Here is a 23,029-nt window from a genome sequence, read left to right as displayed (position 1 = left end):
TACTAATAATTAAATCACCATAAAACTCCATCACTTTTGCAATTTTGAAGAATCAACATGACATCTAACACTTGGAGGCTCATAATCATTTGCGTAGGTACAATATATTATTCTTTGAAATGTTTATTGTACTTGTGTTGTCAAATGTTGCAACACTTTGTTTAACACCATAGTGATCTCTAACGCTTGCTTTATCTAGAGAAGTTGTGTACAGTAACTTCAAGCAATGATATGCTTAGTGTTGATAGTTGATATGGAGATAGAAATTTGCTTTCTACTGTCAGTGCAGTCAACATAAATATACCCAGCTAGCAATTTAAATCCAACAATGGAGGTTTCTGTTGGATAGTCTAGCAATTTAAATTCAATAATTAAGCATATAAATATATAAATAAAGATACATCCATCAAAAGAGTGTCAAATATGATTCTTCAATAATTCTAGCCCAAAAGTTTAGTAAATGAGTTCATAAGCAATGGATGATGCACTATAAAAGTTTATCTGTTTAAGTTCAATATAAAAATTTAACCTTTGATAACCTAAGAAAAAGGTGTGGAGAATTTTATCTAGAACCCTGAAATTGTTAGTGCCTCCTTCCCTGAAATACTACCCTTGTATCGATCCATTTCATGTTTTTGTTTCACCCGCCAAATTTTAATTTCTATGTTTTTTTTTTCAAACATTTAATAATTTTTAATTTTTAAAATTTTTAAAAATTTAAAATTAAGATAAAATTAAGAAAATGCATTAAATTTAAAGTTAAACATTTTAAAAATAGTGAAATATTATTATCTACCAAATTCACATGAAAAAAAATATCATTTGTCAATACTTACCAAAATGAAAATAGAAAGCAAACACAGGTACCACAAAAATCACTTAAAAGACATGGAAAAGGCCAAAACGCCCAAAACCCTTTTGAAATGATAAACCGCTGTCTTCAATCCTAACGTTCCTTTTCTTCTTAACATTCTCTACCTTATCTTCTTCAACCTCTCCCTTCTTTCTACTGCAAAACAATGTCGAACGAAGAGGAACAACAACTACTCACTGAGTCACAAGACCCAGAAGAGGATGATGAAGAAGAAGAACAAGCACAACAACTTACTGAGTCGCAACAGCAATACCCAGACTCCGACTCCGACTCCGACTACTCCTCCTATTCCTCTGACGACTACATCGAGGAATCCGATTCCGAAACCCTCACTTACACCCGGCCCGGAGAGGCCCCACCTGAAACCGTAAACACCCCTGAAACCAACATCCGCAGGTACACTCGGGTGCTGGAGAGCAAGAGAATCAAGAGGATCCAAGAGGAAGAAGACGAAGACTACGTTTACTTCGAAGACTTATGGGATTTTCCACCAGACCCCGAGAATTGGCGGGAAGAAGATTTGAAGGAGTATTGGGTGGATGCTCCGCTGGAGATGACCAAACCCGGTTGGGACCCGGTTTGGGCTGATGAGGAAGATTGGGAAATTGTGAGGGATGAGATTAAGGAGGGCCGGGACCCGGGGATTGCCCCGTTTTATGTTCCTTATCGGAAGTCTTATCCGGCTATACCGGACAATCATTATGATATTTCGAACCCCAAAGCAGTTATTGAAGAGTTGGATAGGATTGAGGAGTTTCTCAATTGGGTCAGCTACATTTTCCCTGATGGAAGCTTGTACGTTAAACCGACTCTCTCTCTCACTCTTTTCCCTCATTTTGTTACTATTTGTCTTGTTAAGGCATGCAATTACTTAATTGCAGTATGGTAGTTTATTTAGGATTGGGGAGTTTGTAAATGAGGTAGCTAAATGTGCATTTGGATAAGTTTGAACTTGGTCAATTGCACGAAGCAAAATTGTGGCTTTGTGTTGAAAGTCAGTCCTCCACTCGTTTTTAATCCAGTAGTTTGCCTTTGACATGTTTGAAGTTCCGGGTAACGGTATGCCTGATTCTGGTTTTGCTTTGACTTGTTTGATTACTCATTATAGTCATTCTGCATTTTGTTTAAGGTATGAAGGCACGGTTTGGGATGATTTGGCTCATGGCAAAGGTGTTTATGTTGCAGAACAGGGGCTGGTCAGGTTTGTCAATGCTTGACACTTCAGTCTTGATTTCTTGTGTATGTGTATTTCTTCACTTTATCATAATGCTGTTTTCTTCTTTCTTCATACCTATGTTCTAGTACCATCCTGCATTGAAGGACCCTTAAACATGTAGATAAGATTGTTTGTAGTTATACGAGTTAGTGATGTCAAGCACCAAGGTGCTAGACTATATCAAACTCCCTACGTTGTGGGCTCTAGTGACTCGAGTCTTGACAACACTGTTAGGATTGAAATGACAGCGTCTGCACTATTCAACCCAGAGTGCTCTTTAAATATTTCATTTTCCTCTGTTTTATGGGTCTAGAAATCGTTCCATATTGGGCTAAGTTGCATCAAGTACTTCTGAGCTGCTTATGCTTTTTTTAAAGAAAAAATTTACATGATGCTTCCTTTTATAGGTATGAAGGTGAATGGTTGCAAAACAATATGGAAGGTCATGGGGTTGTTGAAGTTGATATACCTGATATAGAACCTGTGCCAGGTTCCAAGTACGTAACAATTTGTGAACTATTTATGATGCACTTATATTATAGCATAGGTTTTACAATCTCAGCAATTGATTATAAATGATACAATGAAGTTGGAATTTTCCCATTTTTCTAGGCTTGAAGCAAAAATGCGAGCTGAAGGGAAAATAATATCAAGAGATTTCATGACTCCAGAAGATAAAGAATGGTTAGAGATGGATGTTGAGGATAGCATTCGCCTGGCGGATGGGCAATATGAAATACCATTTTATGAGAGTGATATATGGCTCAAACATTTTGGCAGAAAACCGTATGTTTCTCCGTCAAATATTCTATTTCTTTCTGTCTTGTTATTATTTTTGTCATTGCATTTGAATCTGCCTTCTTTTATTTTTATTTTTGATCATATGCATGTTGCTTTTCCTAATCCTACCCAATTGTCCTATCTGCACATGCACATATTGAGCATTTACATTGTATCATGCAAGGCACTTGTATCTTACTTTTTCTGCCGAACTTTTGAGACTTTAGTAGGCATGTATCTCAATTTGTGGTGTTAAGAGGACAATCATTTCTGTTTCAGGGAGAAGGGTCGATACCGCTATGCTGGCCAGTGGAAGCATGGCAGAATGCATGGGTGTGGTGTATATGAAGTCAATGAGCGCACCATCTATGTATGTGCTTAAAATATAAACTGTTCTGTTTGATTCTCAATTTGTGTAATTGAATCCATTTCTTCCATGAAGGTGTGGATTTATTTTACATAAAATTTTGTATGTGTTGCTGCACCCAAGTTTTTGCCTCTGCTTTATAGGCCTCAGTTTTCTTTAAAATAATGCTTTCTAGTAACATAAAAGTTGAAAAGTAGGAAATTTGTACAATATTTTTTCAAAAGAAAGATGCTACGATATAATGGTTTTAAGAGAATGCAAAACATTCATCGTTCTATTTGGTTAATGGTTGATACTATATTACATGCACATATGATATATTATTTTTCACTTGTTGTATGAACCATTTCTGCTACTCAAATTGTCTTATAAAAGTGCTTGACTGCTTTTGTGTTCCATAATTTGTAACGGTGCAGGGTAGATTCTATTTTGGAGAGTTATTGGAGGATTTAGATGGTTGTGATGAGAACATTTCAGCGGTATTCTCAATTTGTTTCCTACTTAATAAATAGTTCAAAATGAAGTTTCCGGGGGGGGGGGGAGTGGGATTGGAATAAATTCTATATTATGGCATTTCTCTGATATTGCAGTTTTTCAGATGCATGCTGGTATTGCAGAGGTTGCTGCTGCTAAGGCTCGGATGTTTCTTAATAAGCCAGATGGAAGTATGTAGTCTTGCTTTATTAACTATTAGATTTGCATAACCACAAAATCTTGTTTGACACAGTAACTTTTAAGATTTTATATATGGAAACAAGATAGATCTCTGTGCAAGTTTCTTCAACAAAAAATGCATAACATCTTTAAAATTCGACTTGTTCAGGTATATTTGACATATAATTTTCTCTTATGGTTGTCCCTACAAGTGTCTGATATGGTTGACATGAGAGTTGTGTCCCCTAGTGTCAATCATGCCAATGTTTCAAGCATGTGCTAATTAGATCATGGCTGTAGAGCTATGCTAGAGTAAGAAACAGAAAGAGAAGAAAACAAAAAGGAAAATAGAAGTGGCTGAACTTTGTACCTTGCAGCAACTGAATAAGTCAACTTTTTGGCTTGTGATGAAGCTGAATCTTTTGAAGTTGTACACACTCATATTTAGAGATGAATATGGGTTATAGCTTATAAGTGTTATTGTTGCTAAAAGCCTCCCTCACAATCTTCTGCTTATCTGTTTATTGAATGCAAAAGGAAGTTCTTTGGAGATTCAAGGGGCCTCTTGTTGACTGTTTTGTATAATTTGTTTAATGGGTCCTCTAGAATAGATTTGAAGTTCAAGTGCAGTTTGTCATGTCGGATGTTCCTCATTGCGGAAGGCCTGACTTGACTATACTCTGAAATTTGAATGGATGACTTTCTCTGTTGGATTTACCCTCTACATGATACTTCGGAATCCCTATGCCTTTTTACATTTAATCACTGACAATTTTAAACATTAACCTTATATAATATTGACTTTTTATCTTGGTTTGCACGTATAGTGGTTAGGGAAGAGAGGGGCCCTTATGGTGATCCTCAACACCCCTATTTCTATGAGGAGGAAGATGTGTGGATGGCACCAGGCTTTATCAATCAGTTCTACGAAGTAAGTAAAAGCTTTTCTTTTGCGTGGTGGATTCTTTCCACAATTATGAAAAGGGAGAAGAAATAAGTATGTTTGTTGGCAGGTTCCTGATTATTGGAAGACATATGTGCATGAAGTTGATCAGGAAAGAGAAATGTGGCTGAACTCATTTTATAAAGCTCCCCTGAGGTTACCTATGCCTGCAGAGCTTGAATATTGGTGGTCGAAAGGTATTCTTTATTCGCTTCTGTTACTATTTCTTAGTCTCCAAAAGTGATATGAAGAATCCTTTTCTTTTTTGGTTTTTTTAAATGGATGTTTACATTTTCTTGATCAGATGAGACTCCTGAATTTGTACTTATCAACAAAGAACCGGAACCTGATCCTGAAGATCCGTCAAAGCTAATATATACTGAAGACCCACTCATTTTGCATACCCCAACTGGACAATTGATCAATTACATTGAGGATGAGGAACATGGTGTCCGATTATTTTGGCAGCCACCTCTGAAAGAAGGTGAAGAGATTGATCCAAAGAAGGCTAAGTTCCTGCCCCTTGGATTTGATGAGTTCTATGGACGGGAAGTGATTCAAAAAAGGGATAATATATGGAAGCGTCTAATAACGGCAATAGAAAATGCGTTGAAGCCGGGATTTGATAAACTAGAAAAGTGGACTGAAGAGAAAAAGAAGGCTGGTGAGTTGAAGATGAAGCTTATTGAAAAGGAACTTGATCTTATAGAGGCTGAACTGTGTTTAGAAGAGGCCATTGAGGACATGGATGAAGAACTAAAGAAGAAAGAAAAAGAGGAGGAGAAGAAGATGGAAATGGGATTGCTGGAGGATGAAGAAGATACTTCTCTGGTGGCTAACCTAGAGGACAAAGCCATTCCCAAAGATGATGTTGACAAAGTTGTCGATGAAGAGGAAGACGGAGAGGAAGAGGAAGAGGAGGATGATGATGATGTTACACCTTCCAGTTTTGGATCTGTTGCTGGCAATCGGAAGGAAAAGAAGCCTAGGGAGCCTCCATTCTCTTCATCTTCATTGTTTGCTTCTTGCAGCCTTGTTTCGGTGGTAAGTTCTTATACAATTCATTTTTATTTCCATGTTTTGTTCTCATTTCTGTTCTAACTCTGATTTGCTTGTGGAGAAAAAATTGGTCTATGAAGGTGAAGCCTTTGCTCTTTGATGAATAGGGAATTTGTCTGAAAAGCCTTTATTCTGATATCAGATTGTAACTGAAATGACCATTTATGCCTATTCTGTTTGTTTTCACAATCCTTTAGGCTAATTGAATAGGTATTCTTTCGGAGGTTGCCTTGCTTTTATATTGCGGATTTCAATATTTATCATCTTTCGCTTTACAGGTTCCATCTACATTGCGAGAATCAATTTTAGCATTGAAACAACGTAGATTACCACTAAAATCCCATCCTTCGTCAAGTGTGGAAAGCGCCAGTGATCCATTGAAAACAACTGATTCGGTCAGTTTCCCTTTGGTGCTACGCCACAAAGGAAGGTTGAGGGCATTCAAGCAAGATCATCAGAAGTATCAACCACAAAACCAATCTAGTGGAAAGAAGTCTCAGTTACACTCCTTATGTAAGATCTTATCATGTCCTTCAACTACTACCAGAAGCCGTGTAAGACAACCTGGAAATCTTAACCGTTCTGAGCTGCATGCTGCACCAAAGAAATATTCAGACAGCATCTTATCTTTGCATATTCCGGTTTGTTATTTGGAATCATACGCGGATACTGAAAGGCATGGAGCCTCATAGTAGGAACTTGAATGATTGCACCTACGAGGGTCATTCTTTGTTAAGGTTGCATTTGATTGGTTTTTTGGCCAATCTTAATTTTAAAGTATGCACTTAGAAAGAAAAATAACGTCAAAGTTAAACATTGAAAAAGCATTTTGAGCATTTTCTCCTATAAAAGAAAAAGCCCAGATGACATATTCCTTCGATGCTTTCATTCAGGCCTGGGGGGAATGATTAACCGGAATTTCATGTAATTTTTAGCTTTGATTAATCGGATAATTTATACTCGAAAATCATTTGGAATTTAAATTTTATTCAAGTGATTTTTTTTATGTTTGATTAGCATTGAAAACTCTCAAAGCAAATTTTGAGCATAAACATTCGAATTTTATCTAGTTATAGATCCAAAGGACCTTTTGACAGGTGGCATTTTCATCATCAAGCTGCTTTTTTTTTTACATTTTAGAAAATGGTTAAAATTTAATTTTAGTCATTATAATATGTTTAAATTTGATGTTTACTTTATAAATTAATTTCTAATATAATTTGGTCCCTATATTTTATAATGTTATTAATTAGTCTCAATAGTTAATATTGTTAACTAATTTTTTTTTCTTCCTCTTTCGACACGTGCCACTTTCATAGTGAAGCTTTTTTTTTCTTTTTACATTTTAGAAAATAGTTAAGTTTTAATTTTGGTTGTTCTATAATTTTTAAATATGATATTTACTCTATACTTCAATTTTTAACATAATATGGTCCCTATATTTTGTAATGAGCCTCAATAGTTAATATCGTGATATATAATTTGAATGCCTTAAAAGTCGTAGAGGCTAACACATGGATTTTTCTTTCTTTTAGGTTTACTTTGCTTCTTCTTCTTCTTCTTTTTTTTCACTAAGACAATGGTCAAATTTTAATTTTGGCCCCTAGACTATGTAAGAAACTTGAGATTTAACTTAAATGCTTTAGTTTCTGACATAATTTGGTCTCTTTACTTTTATAATGCCATTAGTAGGGGCGAGAAAAACTCGATTTGATTTAAAAAATAAAATAAAAATTTGAATTTCGAGTTGAAAAAATATTGTTGGATTTTTTCAAGTAAACTTGAATAAATATTTCGAGTTTCAAGTTCGAGTCGAGTTAAATTTTACAATTCTAATAACAAATTGGTGTAAATACTCATTTTCTCCCTGTCAATTTTGAAAATGAACAAATTGGTCTCTCAACAAAAATTACAAAAAAAAATTCAAAACAATTTTCAAAAATTTAAAATATTTATAAAAATTTAAAAAATATATATATTTTAAAAAATTCTAAAAAATATATAAACAAAGTTAAAATTTTAAAAATTTTCTAAAACAATAAATTTGAGACCTAAATAAGTTAACTAATTATTAAGTTTATCGTATTAAAGTTTATTTATTTATTTTGCTTTGAAAAAGTTTTCAAATATATATAGTTTCAAATTTATGTGCTCTAACATGGAACTAGTTATACTATAACAAAATTTTAATTTGAAATGTTTAATTTTTTAATTTAACTCGAACAATTTCACTCGACATGAATTTCATTTCATTCGACTCAATTTAAAAAAAAATTCAAATCAAGTTAGGATGATAAAATAGGACTCAACTCAAAATTTTTCACTTGATTCGATCAAACGCTCACCCCTAGCCATTAGTTAGTTTAAATAGTTAATATTGTTAACTCTTTCAATCAAAATGCTAACCCTAATTTTTCTTAAGAATACTATTCCAACAAAAAAAATTATCATGACAATTTTGAATGGGTGTTTTTAAGAAAAAAATCCTAATAAGTATTTCAACATTATTTTTATTATTATTTGACTATCAAGTGAATATTTTTTTTAATTTGAAATGTCACAAGAAATAATTGAATAGAAGAATTTTAATAGTGATAATAACTTGACAAGTGTTTTAAATAAAAAGTAGGAGACTAAATTTCAAATATATAAAGTATAAAAAAAATTAAAAAAAAAACAATTTAACCTTTAAATTTTTATTTTATAATTTGATACAAATTCAATGTAATTATAATGCATAACCGAATACAAAATTAATGGTGAAGGTGTCAAAATCGCTAATGAAGAATTCAGCACATAATATAAGACACCAAACCTACTGTTGTTTGCTGAGAAATCAACTTCACATCACCGTCAATTTAGCACTCAGAAAAGAAATGGTGCTGCATGCTGTCTTGTTATGAAAAATGGCACAAGAAAAGCTAAGGAAACATTGATGATTTGGACCTAACATTTATCCCTCCCACACTCAATTTCAACCTTAATTATTGATAAGTGTAACCCCAAGTTTTCCAATTCAATGTATTTGAACAGCAACAGACAACATGTGTTATGTTTAATACTCTTAAGTGTCTAAATGTGTACATTAATGGTAATCATGTAATATTTTTTAGGGTATATAGTGAAGGAAATATTAGGGTGTTAGCCCATTCTTTTTAATAAAATATTATTTAAGCATAAGACTAGAGTTTTAATCTTTGTTCCAATTAAATCTTGATTATATGATTTTATACCTTGAAAATTGAATTGATTTTATTTATTTTAAATAATTTTGATGAAATATTTGTTGAAAATTTTGAGATTTTTTGAAACAACTTTGTTTATAAGTTAATTATATTTTATTGAATTAATAAGAACCTAAGTTACAAGGCTGGATTCACGCATGTGAGAATTAGGCATTAATAACTAGTGTAGTGTAAATTAGTAAATTTCCTTCCGTGTGATTATATCGAGACGTCCAAGTCCTTTTGTTTTTTAAATTATTTTTACTGAATTTTTAAGAGTTCAAACAAAAATAAATTACTTAACTATTCACATATTGATATAAATTTAGCCAAGTTCAGATTTATTACCATTGCTCACGCCTCACTTTCTATCTATAAGTCCATATTCATTACCATGGCTCATTTTTTTTTTTAAGAAATCTATTTTCTCCACTCACTCATCCTCTCCATCCTTACTAAATTGTTGAGTATTTATTATTGATTTTTATTTTGTTAAAATTTGAATTCTATGAATACACTATATATAATGAACTATCCTTCATGACAATATCCAACACGCCTTGAACTATCCAATTTAGTCCCAATTCATCAACTTGATGTAATATTTACCAATAAAATTAACATGTGATTTATTATAAATATATAAACTTATGCATTAATGTGTCAAACACAAACCAACAGATTTAACGGTTAATTGGTTTTCCATAATACAGTCACTTGGCAAAATTTATAAGTCATTTGTAACAATGGAGCTCAAACCTTTAAAATTACAAGTTGGGAGCAAGATATACTATAATTCAAACCGAATTAAATTAAGAATGTATGTGAACAAAATAAAATGTGGGATATGAAATGTTGGACTATATTTTACAAGGCTCATATAATTCAAATCGGGTAACAAATCTTGAACCAACGGTTAACCACCTTCAACAACTCAAATGGTACAACTAACAAAGTAGCCAACAGTAACTTTAATATCCATCTGAAAAAATATGAAGTATGGTATAGTGGTTGTTCAATTCGTTATTTAATTATATAGTCAAAGGTTCGATACTTACTTATAAGAATGAGACATATTTCATTACCATCTGTTTACCTTTTTAAAAAACATTCACAATAAAAAAATTAATCACTACTACTAACAATAGATACCGTAATCTCAATAAAAAAATATATCCAATTTGCAATTATTGAGCATGTGACTATTAATCTTTTAACACAGGTCACTTTTATGGTGGAGCTAATTAGTTCACTTGGCTTAGTTATTACATATGAATAACATATGTTGAATGAATGGTGTTTCCAATCATCCAATGCATCGTTCACTTCATTTTAATTTCCCTCCTAACTATTTCACAATTGGATGCAAAGCCCCCACTATTCATGCCTTTCTTTCTTTTTATGGTAAAAATATTATAAAGACTCTTGTACTAAAAGTTATATTATATTTTAATTTTTATATTAAAAAAAGGTAAATTAGTTCATATATGTTAGATCAAATAGTAAATTAGTCTTTTTGTTAAAAATTTCATCCATTTTTACTATTAAAACTGGTCGTTGTACATGAGCATGATGTACACGTGGCATGCCATATGCCACTATTTGGTTATTCTATCAGTTACAGTAAAAACTAATTTGATCTTTAATCAAATATACAGAGACTAATTTGTCCTTTTTTTAATATAATGGCCAAAATGCAATCTGACTCCTAATGCAAGGGCCTCAATGGTACTTTTACCTTCTTTTCCACATAAATTTGCAATGATATAGTTACAACTATATATATTAGAAATTTTATCACATGCGTATGTGTCACGGGGCTAGATCTTTAATTTGACAAACCACATGGCTTTAGGCGATTTCTTAAGTTTGAATCTTGCCTAAATCAGCTTACTTTTAGAAAATGATAATTCTTGTAAAAATTCTCTAAGGCACTGTAGCAAAACAGACGAAAACTTGAAAGACAAAAGAAGCTATGAATGAACAAAAAGCCACAGAAAAATAACATACACCAAGTGTTTAGTAAATGCTCTCAATAGTATTCAATTACTATAAAGAATTACAACTGAATGATTATAGATGAAGGGGAAGGCCTCTATTTATAGTTGAGCTCCCCCAAAATAAATAGTACCAATTGAGTTACACCGATGGTCAAGATTAGAGCCTATCTATAATTGAGAGTCCTAAGGGATTTAAACTCTATACAATCCTATCCTTTTAGGATTTATACTAATTACCCTGGTAACTCTAGTGTTAATAGAGTGTTTCACTGGGTCACTGAGGCTTCAAGTACATGGGCTTCTTTATGGGTTCCATAAATCGGGCCAGTTCATGTGGATCAAACAAGTCACATTTAATAAGTTGACCTCTATAGAGCATTCTGTGTGCAATGATCACGAGCTTTGATCTGCAGCTCATGTGATATGAACGTGGGAATTACATATTTAAAATACAAAAGTATGTTTAAAAATAACATATATTAAATAATGAAACATATGGTTTGAGACTAAATAATGATAACGCATGCAATATGTACGATATTAAAATGAAACAAATTGGATTAAATTGTAAGTCAAACAAAATTTAAACACCTAAATATATCAAATTAAGAATATTAAATACATACAATTGTTTATCATGGTGTTGTTATCAATCTTAAAGTTGATATCGAGTTAACTTGTGACTCCAACTCAATCAATAACATTATTAGTATATAAAAAATTGATGGAGTGCATAATAAAATTAAAATGCATACAATATTTTATGATAAAACATTGGTTGAGTGGTAAAATTAAAATTTCGTCGTCACAAATGTCATGGGTCCAAATCTCACCATATGCAAATTATTTATTCTTCTTTTATATAAAAAGATAAAAATACCTTAAAATAAATTATTTTAAATATGAAAGGATATTTTCGTAATTTCTCTAATCAAGTTGGTACTCGATTGACTCGTGACACCAACTCAATCAAGAATTTGAATAATAGTAAATATAAATATATAATTGACAGAGATAATAAAGTGTGCATAATAAAAAGAAAATACAAAATAAAAAATTCATGATAAAGCATTATTTGAATGGTAAAGTTAAAGTTTTATCTACCCAAACATCATAGGTTCAAATCTTATCATATCTAAATTATTTATTATTTAAATAAAAATACTAAAATACCCAAAAATATATATTTTATTTTAAATACAAAAAGACATTTCATAATTTCTCTAACGTTAGTATTCAGTTAACTCGTGACATCAACTCAATCAGATATTTAAATAATAGTGCTGGTTATGTATTGTTTTAGTATATTTAAGGTTTTCAATACGGGCTTTCAATTGGATATAACTACACCAAGAGTGAGCACTATTGCAGTCTTCTTCGAATAAGTTGTTCCAAAGAACTTGACTCCAACAAATATTGAACACCTTTCACCTCGCAATCTTGAACTTCCATGTGGAACGAAGCTAGAATTATTGATAAGGGAGGTTGATATATATATATTCAAAGTAGGCTCGATCCTATGGTTGGGCCTAATATTTTAATATTTTTAAATTTGAGATAATTAAACGACTAAAATTTAGAAAAATTAAATTAAATTAAATGCTCAATTTCTGTTAGATATTATAATTATTTAACTTTACTTTTTATAATTATTTACTTTATTTTTACTAAATTAATATTTAGGTACTATTAATTTATCAAATTAAATTAAAAATATTACTAAATTTATCATAAAAAATTATAAAGTCTATAAAAGAAATCTAATTAAAAAACTTTGAAAATCTTTGGGGGGCCAAACACGAATTTTTCTGGTTATTGTTGACAGTGCTGTCAACGTGTAGAATATGAAGCTCTTCCGACAGTGTGTTTCACTTGTGGTAAGTACGAGCATGTTAATGAGACATGCCCATCGGTTGTGACTGACAAAAACCCTGCGATTTTGTCAAATATGGCTGATAAATATCATGATGACTCGTCGAACGTGGTGGCCTTTCCTCTCGAGGGGTAGCATGGATGATGAAACAACAGGTTTAGACAGTAGAGAGAAGGGATCAGAGTTTGGGCAGTGGATGTTAGTAGAAAAAAAAATCATCACGGCAGGGGAAGTGGGATCCTTCAGCGGAGCTTATGGCGAAACAAACTAAAAACCCGTTAGGGTCAGATTTTTGGCGTTGATGGAGAAGGAATCAAGTGTAGATTCGGAGGTGTCTGTTGGAGGAATTGCAGGGGAAAAATCAAATGTTGTAGTGGTTGCTAGCTTAAGAAATTTTAAACTTAGGGTTAATAAAAAAAGAGATGGGGTTTCTTTAGTTGATGCAGGCCATGGTAGTAATGTGGGGTTAGGCTTATCTAGGGGGCCCGTTATGAGTGATAACTTGGGCAGTTTTGGAGTGGAAAGTTTGGGCCGAAATCCCAAAGATTCTTTGGATAAGTCAATGGGGAAAAGGCCAATAGAGATGGGTGGGCTTATTAAAACAAATAGGGGGCTTATTGCTAAAATACCCATTTCTAATTTGTCCTCTTCTGTTTTTGCAGGTTCGAAGCAGGAAGGCTTACAAAGAAATATTTCAATTGATGATGTAAGCATTCAAGGCAATTTGGAATCTAGGGACTAGGCTAATATTGAAGCTAGAGATTTAGAAAAAATTAAAGCGCATTACAATCTTGTGTTTGACGAATCCGAAGGATTCATTGTTCCTATATTCCATAATACATTTTGATCTAGGTAAGCACTCAGCTGTAACTTTTAAAAAATGTTCAATCTAATCAACAGGTTAAATCAGGCTCGTGATTAATGGAATTCCTGGATTCGGCCTCAGGTTCGAATTTAACATGCCCTAAAGATCGAAGGAGCGGTGCTAGAGACAGTGGCAGCTGAAGTAACCGAAAGACCTCTTTCACTTTACGGGGTTGAGGGAATCATTTTAAACCTTCTAGGAACACGCGTATTCCATCAGCTGAGTCTATGAAGGCAATGACGGAGCTCTTATCTCCTCAAATTCTCAGTAAGAGTTCGAATGCCGAGCTAGACGGTGTAGTTTCAAATTCGGAAGGCAATGTTGGCCTTGAAAGTTAGGTATGATCTCCTAATGTTTATCTTATTTCATGAATATTACTATCTTTTCATGGAATTGTTAGGGTTGTGCAAATGTTAAATTCCTTAGAATTTTCGAAAATACAATATGGAGTACAATCTTGATATTGTTAGTTTGCCTGAACTGAGAGTTAGTGGGGCCAAAGATGACAGCATTATCGCTAAGTTAGGATTTCAGTATTCTCACCGCGTGGAGACGATCAGCTTTTCTGAGGGTATTTGACTAGGATGGAGAGATTTCGTTCGCCTTGAGGTGGTCCATAGCCATCCTTAATTCATTTTGACTCGGGTTTGGCAAATGTCTTCTTTACATCCTATTTTCATCTCTTTTGTCTATGGTAGTCCTAACGGGCAAACGCACCAATTTCTTTGGAATGATTTGAGGTCTACTAATCTGCTTAGTTAGAACCCATGGATTACTATTGGTGATTTCAACGCAATCCTCTCCTCTCTAAGAAATCTAGTGGCCTCTCAAGGGGTAGGAGATGCCCACATTTTGGTGACTTTGTTGATTCAGCTGAGCTTCATGATTTAGAGTTTAGAGGCCCACCCTTCACTTGGCATAGGGGCTCTCTGTTCGAGAGATTAGACCGTGCTTTGGGAAATTAAGCTTGGATCCGTAATTTTCCTAACAGCATGGTTTCTCACCTTCCAAAGATTAAGTCGGATCATCTCCCTCTCCTTTTGGTTCTAAACCCAAGTATTTCTCTTCCTCGAGGAAGACCTTTTAGATTTTTGGCTAGATGGGTTAAACATCATGATTTTGATGGTTTTTTGAAAGAAAATTGGGATTTCTCTGGTAATATGTCTGATTCTCTTGGTAAGCTCACTTATAAACTTAAGGAGTGGAATAAACATGTTTATGGTAATATTACCACTTGCAAAAGAGAACTTATCAAAAGAATTGCAAAAATCTAAAGGAAAAAAGAATACTCTGGTTCTTACTGCTTAAATCAGATGGATTTATCTCTTCGCCAAGAACTTGAGAGTTTACTTCATCACGAAGAACTTCTTTGAAAGTAAAAAGTGAGGTGTAACTGGTTGAAATTGGGTGACTGGAACACCAAGTTTTTCCATACTCGTACTTTACAAAGGAGGAAAAATAATCGTATTACCGCAATTTACAATTCTGATGGTAATTGGATTTATGACCCTGAGGCCATTGAAGGTGAGGCGAACGAGTTCTTTTAAAGATTGTATAGAGATATTTATGAGCATTTGGGTATTTTACCTCCTAGCGGATTTCTTTAGCTTGATCCAGTTGATATTAGTTTTTTGGGGAAACCGGTGTCGAATGCGGAGATTAAGGAGGCTCTTTTTAATATAGCACCTCTTAAAGTACAGGGTAGTGATGGTTTTCATGCCCTTTTTTTCCAAAAGCAGTGGGACACTATTGGGGGAACGGTTTGTGATTGGGCCAGGAAGGTCTTCGATGGAAATTCTATTAACCTTAATCTGAATAATACCTTGATCGCTCTTATTCCTAAGTTTAGAATCTTGAAGTTTTTGGTCAACTCCGTCCAATAAGCCTTTACTCTGTTCTCTACAAGTTGACGATGAAAGTAATTGTTAATCGTTTTAAGCATATCTTCCCTGAAATTATTGCGCAGGAATAGGCTGGCTTTATTGCAAGAAGAAATATTAATGAGAACATTATCTTGGCACAAGAGGTAATTCATACTATGAGAAGTAAAAAAAAAAGGAAATGGATGGCGATTAAAATTGACTAGGAAAAGGCTTATGATAGAGTTAGTTAGGAGTTCATTGACGCTTCTCTTTGAGCGACAGGTATCCCCGATTATCTCAAAAATGTTATTACATCATTTATCTCTAATTTTACTATGCATGTTATGTGGAATGGAGCTTCATTATCTAAATTCAGACCTGTTAGAGGTACCCGTCAAGCGTGTCCTCTTTCTCCATAACCTTTTATGCTCTGTATGGAGTGGCTTGGTTATTTGATTCAGTCTGCTATTTCGGAACCCTATTCACCTTTCTAGACACGGGTCTACTATCTCACATTTTTTTTGCTGATAATTTGGTTATTAAAGTAAATTCGAAGTATGGTGGAGTTTTAAAAAACATTCTGGATAGATTTTGTATGTTATTTGGGGATAAAATTAATGCTAGGAAGACCAAAATTTTCTTTTCTAAAGGCGTGGATGAACCTACCGTAGATACGATCAACACTATGTTTAGCTTTCAGTATGTTCATAATCTTGGTCATTATCTTGGAGTTCTTTTTCACCAGAGGGTCACTAATAGCACTCTTCAGTTCATGGTGGAAAAAGTGTGTGGTAAGTTACAAAGCTGGGAAGCCAAAAATCTCTCTTTAGTTGGACGCGTCACTTTAGCTCAATCAGTCCTTTTATCTATTCCTAGTTACTTCATGTAGTCCATAATGATACCTAGGAAAATTCGTGATGAGATTGAAAGTTCGGTCAAACAGTTTCTCTGAGGGTCTTCTGAAAGGAAAAAGAAGATGTCCCTAGTAGGTTGGGATTCTATTTGTCAACCAAAAGTGTGTGGTGGACTTAGACTGAGGAAAATCCGAGATCAGAATATATCTTTTTTGTTAAAGTTGGGATTTAAAATGGTGTCTGACAAGGAAGCTTTTTGGGTTCGTGTGCTTAGATCGAAGTACCAAATGAATGATGAGTTACTAGTTTGCATTGATAGGGATAGGAGTTCATTTCTCTAGAAATCTCTCTCCAAAATTTGGGTGTTACTTCATGAAAATTTACTTTGATCTATCGGAGATGGTCACAAAATTCAGTGCTGGAAGGACAATTGGATTCCTAATATTGGGCATCTGGTTAGACACATTCCTCCTAATGTTAATCTCAACTCTGACTGCCTTCTGCATGAGATGACTACTGAGGAAAGACTGTGGAATTTTGATCTTTTCTAGGTTTGGTTATCTGAAGATATGATCCAGGCTATTAAGGGTACCCCTCCTCCTCATCCAGGTCCCGATAGAATTACTTGGAGTCACACTTCGTCTGGTGCTTTTTCTGTTAAAACTGCTTATAAGGCTCTTAAGAAAGGAGACTGGAACCTAAAAGATGAGAAATGGAAAAATGTTTGGAAGTTTGTTGGCCCTCAACGAATTCGTATCTTTATTTGGACGGCTTTACAGGGAAGAATTCTTAGTAATGTGGAAAGAGTTAGGAGAGGTTTTTTGGATTATTCCTCCTGTCTCATTTGTGGGCATCACTCAGAAGATATTTTACACATTATACGAGATTGTCCTATTGCTAAGGATGTTTGGGCTCAGGTTAATCCAGGTAAGTACCTTGCAATTTTTTTTCTATTCATTCTCAGGATTGGTTTCTTCTTAATATGCAGCATAATAGGTTGATTCACGATGGGGGAGTTAGTTGGGCCTTTTTTTTGGACTGCTTAATTGGCGTATATGGAAAAATCAAAATTTATAAATTTTTCAAGGTAAACCTTAGAGCTCCAAAGAAATAGTTCAAGGATCCTATCGTTGAGCGATCCATTTCTTCTCTTCATCTCTAGAAGTTCCTTCCAGATACCTTAAACGCTCTTTTGAAGCACATACCACTGAGGAACGAGTCTATCTTAATACTGATAGCGCAGTGCAACTGTATTCTGGACTTGCTGCAGCTGGGGTGTTGCTCGCAATAAGGAGGGAAATTGGATTGTTGGATATCACCAATTCCTTAGTAAATGTTCAGTTTTTGATGCAGAACTCTGGGTTATTCTTGACGATCTCAAAGTTATTCAACGAAGGGGCTATGATCAAGTTATCATTCATTTTGATAGCTTGGAAGTTGTTAAATCCATTCTTGGAAGCTCTTCCACTGTTTTAAATTCCGCTTTGATGAGGCGGATTCATAATATTTTTATCTCAAGAAAATCAGTGGTTTCTGCGGTATATTCCGAGGGACCAAAATCAAGTTGTGGATTGTTTAGCTAAGCAAGCTTTGATCGAGAAAGACAATTTGCAAGTTGTTGACGTTCCTTCTGTGATGGCTCGTACCTTATTGATAAGGACAAGTCTATGGGTGTTACTTTCGCTCAAACGTTATTTTTTAATTAATTTAATGTTTCCTTTTTCTCAAAAAAAAAATCTGAATTGTAAAACTTCAATAATGTCAACATCGTAATTATCAAAAAATTATAAAAACAAATTAAAATTTTAATTGGATTTTCAAGCTTTTCCCAACTAAGTTCATGATTCGTAGCGCTTTCCTTTTAATATCGTTATTATCTTAATTTTTAATGCTAATTTTGGGATTTGAAAGATACAAAAATTGATTTTTTTTAATATTGATACAATGTCTTGAATTACTCATAGCTCCTCTCTCCCTAACTCATGAATAGAGGGGTAATGCTCGTCAACGCACTCGGACTCACATCCTTCTGCACTGGCAATAATGTCTATACCAACCGAGATAAGGGTCAGTTTAACATTGTTTCTTAGAAATACTTTTGGAATAAAAACACTAAATTAACCTTAATACTCAATCGACTAAAAAAAATATGTTTAACGACTAAAAAAATTATTTACGTGTACAAAAAAATTCATTTATTAAAAGTTAGTTTTATTTTTAAAATTCATTACACGTAAAAATGTTTTCAAATTTATCCAATTTTGAATTAAATTTGTATTTATTTAGTTAAATTTATTATTGATGGATAGAAATCATTATAAATTAAATGTTGAACACATGAAAACTAGAGGTGATTAATGGATTGTACTCGATAGCTTTTATGTTAAATCACGAACTTGCTGGCCTAAACATAATTTTATTCTCTCTGATATATTTTGTTTATATTTTATATACTTGTCTGGCGGAAATTTTAATATTCTTTTTGGACATAAATATAAATTATTAATATATTTATATGTTCATTTTGTATCTTATTTTAATTATTTTTGCTGTGCCATATAAATTTCTTATAATGTTCCGTCCCAAAATTATCATATATGTTTGTATTTAAAAAAAAAATTGAAAGTTTTTACTATTACAAATATATTACAATATAAATATAAATTTTAGCAATTTCAAAGTAAAATTTAATTAATATAAAACATAACAGACGAATAATTAAATAATATAAAATAAAATTCATTCACAATAAATATATATGTTAGAATTAAAGATCCATAAATTATAAATCCACATAATAAAACTTCAACTTAAATATTCAAAATTCGAGAGCACATGAAACATATTAACAAGATTTAGACGATTCATAAATTCATGACAATATTTGAAGCCAAATTTGTTTATCTATTTCCCTTGTTTTTACTTAAAATAATTTATTAATTACATCTCCTGACTCATTCATGCATTTTTTTTTCCAAATTAAACTCATGTTTGTTTTTCTGAGTGTCATTATTAATACAATAATGTACAACTTCCGATTAACTATAATGATACATAAAATCAAGGGTAAATTATAAAAATAGTCACTTTTTGTTTTTCTCAGATTATATTTTAATCACTTATGTCTGAAATGTTACGTTTTAGTCACTTAAATTATCGTTTTATTACAAAATTGTCACTTTACTATTAAGCTCCGTTACCTCCCTAACAGCGGTCCTACGTGGCAGTCCAAATGGGTTTTAAATGTCAACTTAGATGTCCTACGTGGCAATCCAAATTAATTTTATTTAATTAAAAACCTATTTTCATCCCAGCATCTAGATATCCTAGTTGGCATTTAAAACTCATTTAGACGGCCATGTAGGACCGCTGTTAAAAACCTATTTTCATCCCATCATTTGGATATCCAAGTTGGTATTTAAAACTCATTTGGACTGCCACGTAGGACCGATGTTAAGGAGGTAACGGAACTTAATGATAGAGTGACCACTTCGTAACAAAATGATAATGTAGTGACTAAAACGTAACATTTTAAACATAAGTGATTTAAAATGTAATCTAAAACAAACAAAAGTAATTATTTTTATAGTTTATCCTAGAATCAATATAAAATATAGCGAATGAAAAATTTGAAATAACTCACACATAACACATATATAAAGTACTTGTCACGTACGCATAATAAAATTTAAACTTAAATATCAAAGATTTAAGTCCTATGTTCGTAATTAAACTCATGTATTTTATATTCATAACCTAATATGAGAAAGCCCTTGCTATTTGAATTTAAAGTAAACCAAAACAAAAAAGAGGTAAACATGAAAAATTAAAATTTGGTTAAAACACGGAAAAGTGGAAATTTAAAAACAAATAATACAAAAAGAAAAAACACATTGAAAATCCCGCAAGATTGAGGATAATGTTGTGGCATGCCATCATCCAATTTATAATCATAGAGGCGGGATATCTCTTCTAATATAATATTTGTTCTTTTCCACTTGTTCACGTCTGTATTTTTACCCTCTTTTTTGGTTGAAAAGTAAGAGCGATTAGATCTTCAAAAACATAAATATGAAATGTGCATAACTCTATTTCTCATCAAAATGTATATGGTTTATTGATTTATAGATATTTTATTTAATATTTACATTTTTTTTTTATCCCGTGCATAACAAATCTGAGATTTACAGTCGTTTCCTATGTATATTACATTAATTTATTCATTTAATATTTTACTGTGGTTAATCATTATTCTTTTATAATGTGAATATTGTCGATTGGTATTCTATTTAAAATCTAGGTGTAAGTGGCAGAGTGAAATAAAATACGGGAGCATGCAAGGAGTAAAGACAAAGCCGAAGGAGTGGTGGGCTGATGCTGAGTCACTGCTTGCATTACATATAAGGTTATCTATGATGATGAGTTGTGAGAAGCACCTGCACCAGTCAAGCCTTTTTATGATCAAGTGGTCTGGTGCTTTCAGTCTTCTGTTGCAGGCTGAGGCCATTTAATATGTCACTTTCCCTGGCTGTTACTGAGAAATTTATATTTTATTATGCAAATCAGAATCTCGACCTACCTCTCAATCAACCATCTAGCCCCCCAAAAAGAAGACGAAATATTTTGTGGCTCTTTCTCAAATTTAATTTTGGTTGATTCAATTATAATTTAAAACCATAATATATAAAAATATTTGTTTATTCTATAATTAAAATTAACATTAAATGATAACGTAGATTAGATTGAATGGATTTAAATCGATAAAAAATCAATTTTAAAATGTTAGGATTCTCAATAAATATAATTCCAATTCTATATTATGAAATTTACTTTTTAAATACTAAAATTTTAGTTATTTTACCAAAATAACCCCAAAAAATTATTAATTATAAAAATGACTCAAATTAAAAAATAGTCACCTAAATAACCTGAAATAAATACTAAAATGGAGTTGGGAGAACTTAATACCTGACACCACCTTGATTTTGGATCCAATCATTGCCTAATGAGTGTCAGGCTTAAAAAAAATTAATTTTTGAAGTTGGGGGACTTAATAGCCAACACCTGAGTATTTTTTTCGTATTGTACCATATTGCAATACATTTATACTAGTATTTGAAAAAAATACTTTTGGTTGGGGGGATAAGTGGCCGACACCGCTTCACAATATTAAAAAAATAATTTTTTTGGGTGTCGGTCATTACTTTATTAGATTAAAAAAATTTGGGTTGGGGGTACTAAATGGCCGGCATCAACTTTTTCAGATTAAAAAAATAATTATTTTGGGTGCTAGCACAATAATGGCCGGCACCCACCTTATCAAATAAAAAAAATTTAGGTTAGGGGAACTATATGGCCGGCATCGAAAAAAATTTAGGTGCTGGGACACTGATGGTCAACACCCTTTAAATATCTAGAGTTGTTTTGTCTACCATTTTAACTTTTTGTTTGCTTTATAAATTGAAAGCCATTACTAAGAATATCAGTTTTGTTTGTTGACGAGGAAGTAGAAATTGTTGAAAATGAGTTCCCAGATTATATTTGTTTATGTTTATTTTAATGGTGAAATGTTAAATACAGCTGAAGAAGGTTGTGTCTTTCAAAGTCGGTAGAAAATTGAAATGAGATTCAACAAACGTGTTTTGCTGACGAATTTGAAACAGAAGATTAGTACAAAGATAGCTACCCATTGTTGGAAGTGAATGTTGAGATTGTTTTACAAATTTCCAATTTCAACAGATCTTCTCAAGTTTTCAGAAATGGAGCTTGAAGATGATGATGATCTAGGGAAAATGATAGCAACTTATTGCCCCTTGATTTGGATAATCCCAACCTAAACCTGTTCAAGTTGTAGTTCTAGTAAGTCAATGTTCTAGAATTGATTTTGATCTTAACGTCTGCTGGGAAGATCAGTCGGGTTGTGGAAGGTCATTGCAAACTCCCGAAAATCCAAACTACGGTGGATGTTTTTATAACGTACCAATCCCGAGCCATCGTCTAGAGATTCATCTAGAGGTGTTGGCCATCATAAAAGATGGTGATGAAGGGTCTGGTAATAAAAGTTCCGATAATGAAGGGTTTGATAGTGAATATTTAAGTGACTCTGATTTGGATGACATCCCTAAAGACATAGACGATGAAGGCTCTATAGAGGGTGAAGATGTATATCCTCATTCGACCGGAAACACGAGATTCGATGTAGTTATCCGTAATAATCCAGTGGCCTTTATAACTGATGTAGATCTTGATGCAGAGTTCTCCAAATATCCAGATATAGTGCCGGTTCACCTACTGGATGAAGAATCAGAAGTTGAAGAGTTGTTCGTAGGACAACAATTCGATAACAAGTAAAATGCTTACATGTAATAAAGCAATATAGCTTGAAGTTGAAGTTGTCTGTCAACTACAAAGTCAAGAAGTCAATGCAGTCTTTATATGTCGGAGAATGCTAGAAATCT

At 32.9% G+C, this 23,029-nt stretch overlaps 1 protein-coding gene across 2 annotated transcripts; it reads left to right on the top strand.

The window, feature by feature from the left end:
- The first annotated feature begins 882 nt into the window (after positions 1-882).
- On the top strand, positions 883-6,899 carry LOC107953296 (protein TIC 100). 2 transcript variants are annotated; one of them, XM_016888549.2, is made up of 11 exons: positions 883-1,669; positions 2,004-2,075; positions 2,498-2,587; positions 2,703-2,876; positions 3,150-3,240; positions 3,654-3,716; positions 3,836-3,902; positions 4,719-4,822; positions 4,905-5,031; positions 5,139-5,878; positions 6,172-6,899. In XM_016888549.2, the coding sequence occupies exons 1-11, from the start codon at positions 1,020-1,022 to the stop codon at positions 6,583-6,585; spliced, it is 2,592 nt and encodes an 863-aa protein (XP_016744038.1). In that variant the 5' UTR covers positions 883-1,019; the 3' UTR covers positions 6,586-6,899. The 2 variants fall into 2 exon arrangements, with proteins under 2 accessions (XP_016744038.1, XP_016744039.1); XM_016888550.2 differs by having other exon boundaries at positions 887-1,669; positions 2,506-2,587.
- The last annotated feature ends 16,130 nt before the right edge of the window (positions 6,900-23,029 follow it).

The sequence above is a fragment of the Gossypium hirsutum genome, chromosome A07 (genome assembly GCF_007990345.1).
Source record: "Gossypium hirsutum isolate 1008001.06 chromosome A07, Gossypium_hirsutum_v2.1, whole genome shotgun sequence".
NCBI lineage: Eukaryota > Viridiplantae > Streptophyta > Magnoliopsida > Malvales > Malvaceae > Gossypium > Gossypium hirsutum.
This window is presented reverse-complemented; position numbering and strand designations above follow the sequence as displayed.

What these genes read in the sequence shown, in the direction of transcription:
- LOC107953296 (XM_016888549.2), top strand. Translation starts at nt 1,020, where the DNA reads ATGTCGAACGAAGAGGAACAACAACTACTCACTGAGTCACAAGACCCA. An exon ending in ATTTTCCCTGATGGAAGCTT is followed by an intron (nt 1,670 to 2,003) that starts GTACGTTAAACC and finishes ATTTTGTTTAAG; the next exon opens with GTATGAAGGCACGGTTTGGG. An exon ending in TGAATATTGGTGGTCGAAAG is followed by an intron (nt 5,032 to 5,138) that starts GTATTCTTTATT and finishes TTTCTTGATCAG; the next exon opens with ATGAGACTCCTGAATTTGTA.